We start from the raw sequence: 4,969 nt of genomic DNA on the forward strand, positions 1-4,969 counted from the left end.
GAGAGAGAGAGAGAGAGAGAGAGAGAGAGAGAGCAATAAGAAAACGGGGGGGGGATAGGTAGTAGGAATGTATGTATGTATGTATGTATGTGGACGTGTACGAACATGTGACAATAATGAGTTAAAACAGTATAAGTTAACTATTTTGCATTAACACCGCTTTTTGGGCAAACTCTTGTTGCTATGACACCCAACTCAGCCAATGAAATCATTTGTTTTTGAATCTATCACCATTTTAAACTAAACGTAACATTATGAATCTTTGCTGACAATTTACTTTTTTAAACTTTACTTGATTTCAGTTAATTACAACGGTAAGTAGATTTAATTTGATAGTTAAGTGAATCTTCAGTATCTTGAGCCGTTCTTTCTATCATATATACTCTGAAGAATTGTCTATACTTTAGTGTTATATACTCTACGAGCAATTTCTGCTTGTGTGGGCATGTCTCCCAGTTCTCCATACCCATTTGTTGGGTTGTTCTTTTACCCCAGCTCTGTCCTGACAAGGTAGGCATATGTTTAAAAGCATTCCAGCCACAACCAGAACGTCTTTGGAACATCAAGGATTCCGTTATCCAATGTGTGGTATGGTTTGAATAAGATTTGGCTACTACTTCTAATCTGCTAACAACCACCCAGAGACTACCTCGCTGCCCTGAGAAATGTATTCGTCTGTGAAACCTTTTATCCAAATATAACATGACTGCAATTTATTAGTTGTTACTGTATATTTATAATGATATGGTCTGGCTGGAGAGACTCTACTCACTGCATTTGCAACCCCTCCTTGACAAATAAAACCACTGCTCTTAATGTTATATTTTCTTAAAATACATATCATCCTTCGTTACAAAAGACGGCCAAAATACAAGCTGACGACTTAAAAAAAAAAAAACATGGCCAGGGAAGAAATTTCAAGGGCAAAACTGATGTTATTGAAAGTGGGAAGATTTGAAATAGTATTTAGTGCAATGCCGAGGAGGGTAGGCAGGATAGAGGGAGAAGAGTAAGTTAGGCCTGATTAGAGGTCGCCCTAGACCAGCCATCTCCAATGAGCAGTGGTCTCTGTGGTGGTGATAATAAAAAAAATTTTTTTAAGGGGCCGAGAAAGAAGACAACACATCTGTGGAGCAGAGAATTCGATTGTTTTCGTCAGCTACTTCATACCATTCAGTAAGGTGGCTGTTCGTATGGTTAACAGCTGCACCGCCCCAGATATGGGACCAGTATTTCATTCTAGATTTCATTTCAGCTTTGTAGAAAGTTATCAGCTGTTAACCGAAATATTTTCTGGTCATGAAGGGGAAAAGCAGTCTTTGTGATAGTTTTATGTTGAAGATGTGATTCTGAAGCCTTCTATTTGCAGCGACTTAGAAAGTTTTAGTATTGTAACGATTAGTGGTGAGTAAAGAATGTTTCCTTGATATGTGCTGTTAAAGAAACATGATAGGCTTGACCCATTGAAGAATGCTTGCAAGGTCTCTGAGCATGGAAGCAACGCAGATATGACGTGAGGTGCCTCGGTTCGTGGCGAATTAAGCGTGTGTGTTGAAAGAGAATCGTGAAAGGTCTTATTTGGATAGGATGTTGATAGTTTTTTACAGCCTCTTGTAATTCAAATGTTAATATATTTTCCGGCCAAAATGTACATTTCCATCCCAAGTTACGAAATTCCAAAGAAAATCTCTAAGTGCTTGTCTAATATGCCAAAAAAGGCAACTAACCTCTGCAAGAATACATGTAAAATGGTGCCACTAATATATCATTATTGTTTAACGTCTGTCTTCTGGCATAGGCTGGATGGTTTGACAGGATCCAACGAACCAAAGCACTGTTTTAAGCTCCAATGTCTGTTTTGGCATGTTTTCTATGGCTGGTGAGCAGGTGTATACTATTGTATATTTCTTCAGGCTAACCAATGCCTTGTGAAAGTGATAGCTGGAAACTATATAGAAGCTTATCATATATGTATACGTGGGTGTATTTCTGTCTTGTGTCTTGACGTTGTTTAAGCATTTACCATAAAACAATGTAGCCATTTAGATAAGTGATGTCATTGTTTATGCCTACCATAAAAATATGTGTGGCTGGTAAGTTGCTCATCACGTAAAAGACTAAGGAAATAAGTACTTTATTTGGAAATATAGTGAATTAGTCACTAATTGTAGCTAAAGTCACTTTGTAGCTTGTTATAACACAATGGAGTGTCCACATGTGTTTACTTGAGTAGAACTCACCAGTGCTACTCAAGTACAGCTAAGAAGTGGGAGTGTGACTTATCAATTAGATCAGTGAGTGATAGAAAAGTATAAGTTATAGCCAGGTTTCAACTCAGGATTATGTAGTCAGTGTTATATTCATCATCATCATCATTTAATGTCCATTTTTCCATGCTTGCATGGGTCAGAAAGAATTAGTTGAGCTAGATTTTCTACAGTCTGATACCCTTCCTGTCACCAACCCCCACCTGTTTCCGAGCAAAGTGATATTGCCAAGGCCAGACATGACTTTTACTGGACACAAACATCATAACTTGTATAACAATGATCCTAATTTACCACCATCACCACAAGATGCTGAGACAAGGCTATACATAAATACACACATATACAATGGCTTCTTTTAGTTTCTGTCAATTATTTTCTTTTAATATTTCAGATTTTACCGAAATAATGTCGAGCCAAGCCATTATTGACAAAGGTAATAACATTATTTAGTATTGATATTCTGTATTTTTAAATAAATATTCACTGCCTTCTATAAGTGAACTTGTCATCTTTTTATATGTACCTAGGACTAAAGTGTCCTTCCCATTTTATGACTGCAGGAGTGTCATTTGAAGAAAACTGTTGAGTGATCACATAATCTTTTTTTGTTGTTTTGTTTTTTTATATTGATTTTTTAGGTCCCTTTTATAACTTCATCATCATCATTTCTGTTGTTTAACATCCAATTTTCCATGTTTGTATGGGTCAGACAGAATTTATTGGAGTATATTTTCTATGGCTAGGTGCCCTTCCTGTCGTTAACCCTCACCTGTTTCTAAGTAAAGTAATATTTCCACATGGCCAGACATATTTCTATGGAAGATTGGAAACAAACGATAATGATGGTCATTTACAATTATTGTGCAATATCAAGACTGGGAGACACATACAGAGGGGAGAGAAAATTATGTGGTGTACATGATAATTTCTTGGAGACATTAAGGATACAAGGAAGTGGATATGTCTGGGAATCAAAACAACGTGATCGATTTGGTTTGTTGAAAATTTGTTTATCAAATGCTATGGCAAATAGAGAGGTGGACTTGTTGTTTAGCCTACACACACACACATACACTAGCTGTGTGTAGAGAACTCCTTGGTTAAAGGTGTTCCAGTAATGACCAAGTGTTTTATTTTTATTTTTCAGGCATGATTTATCTAAGATTGAATTATCTAATTTGTCCTTTTATTGTTTTTTAGTACAGTAGGTTGTGATTTGAAGGAGATTTGGTCGCTTTTTCAAGCAGTCTGGGTGGCAACCATATAGAAAAACTGTCATTGGATTATGTCGTAGCTTTTCGTTTCCTCTGTGTGTTTTTATTTTTTTATTTTCTTGTTTATTGTTTTTTTGTTATGTTTTGAAATACTTCAAAGTACTTCATGTTTACACAAACCTTTTGTTGTGATCATTCAACGGATTTTCAATGTCTACTTGAATGTATATCAAAAAATAAATAAATAGTTCGGATTAGAGAAACTGCATGTTTGAACTTGTGGAGAACAAGTGGAGCATTTAATAATGAACTTTTATATGTATCTGATAAAATTTATCCGTGTCCCATAAGTAAGGAAATGTTCAACCCTTTTGTTACCATATTTCTGTTGAAAAACACTTAACATTCAGTTTTGATGGACGGTTTTTAATTTGGATAACGTAAAAACAGGAAGTTTGTATTATTGAACCATGGGCAGTCTCAAGCAGGTTAGTATCAAAAGGGCTAAACAGTTACTATCCTTTTCAAGGTTGCTCCACTTATGAGACACCACATCTATGGAACAGTGTAAAAATTAGTGAAATGATCCTGTTATATATAATATGATGTCTAGGATCATTTCATCATCATCATCATCATTTTATATCTCTCCTCTCCAGACTGTTATATTTTAAAATGTGCCAGTTATTTTATTCTACATATCCATAAACAGCCTGATCCTGTTATATATAATATATTCTACATATCCATAAACAGACTGATCCTGTTATATATAATATGATGTCTAGGATCATTTCATCATTATCATTTATTAATCATTTTATATCTCTCCTCTCCAGACTGTCATATTTTAAAATGTGCCAGTTATTTTATTCTACATATCCATAAACAGACTGAAAAATAACAAACGAATTACAAAATTATAAAATTTCACTTGTCTACTGCAACTGAATATTGTGATTACGGTGTGGCCTTGAAATACATCATAATGTATTTATGTATACTCACTGATCAAGGAGAAGGGGCAATGCCCATGAATTTTACAGGGCCTCTGCTACTAGTTGAGAAATAGAACAAGGGGCCAGAGACTTGATCTAAATGTTTGCAACAGAAAAGATTCTGCTAAAGTACTCAAGACCTAGGTTGAGTCTCGAGTACTTCATTCATATTTTACCCTTCTTCACATGATTTTTATACATGGATGCTCTTCCTAACATAACTCACTTTATAGATATATATATATATATATATATCATCATCATCATCATCACCGTTTAACGTCTGCTTTCCATGCTAGCACTGGTTGGACGATTTGACTGAGGACTGGTGAAACCGGATGGCAACACCAGGCTCCAATCTAATTTGGCAGAGTTTCTACAGCTGGATGCCCTTCCTAACGCCAACCACTCAGAGAGTGTAGTGGGTGCTTTTACGTGTCACCCGCACGAAAACGGCCACGCTCGAAATGGTGTCTTTTATGTGCCA

General features: G+C 35.8%; 1 protein-coding gene across 1 annotated transcript in view; it reads left to right on the forward strand.

Annotated features, from left to right (window-relative positions):
• Positions 1-177: 177 nt before the first annotated feature.
• LOC128249266 (centrosomal protein of 95 kDa-like) overlaps positions 178-4,969 on the forward strand; it is a 41,550-nt gene continuing 36,758 nt past the window's right edge. Inside the window, exons 1-2 of the mRNA XM_052972327.1 lie at positions 178-314; positions 2,662-2,703. Of these exons, the coding sequence (XP_052828287.1) occupies positions 2,676-2,703 (28 nt within the window). The 5' untranslated portion in view covers positions 178-314; positions 2,662-2,675. The remainder of the gene's footprint in view (positions 315-2,661; positions 2,704-4,969) is intronic.

Source organism: Octopus bimaculoides, chromosome 1 (genome assembly GCF_001194135.2).
Source record: "Octopus bimaculoides isolate UCB-OBI-ISO-001 chromosome 1, ASM119413v2, whole genome shotgun sequence".
NCBI classification, from domain to species: Eukaryota; Metazoa; Mollusca; class Cephalopoda; order Octopoda; family Octopodidae; genus Octopus; species Octopus bimaculoides.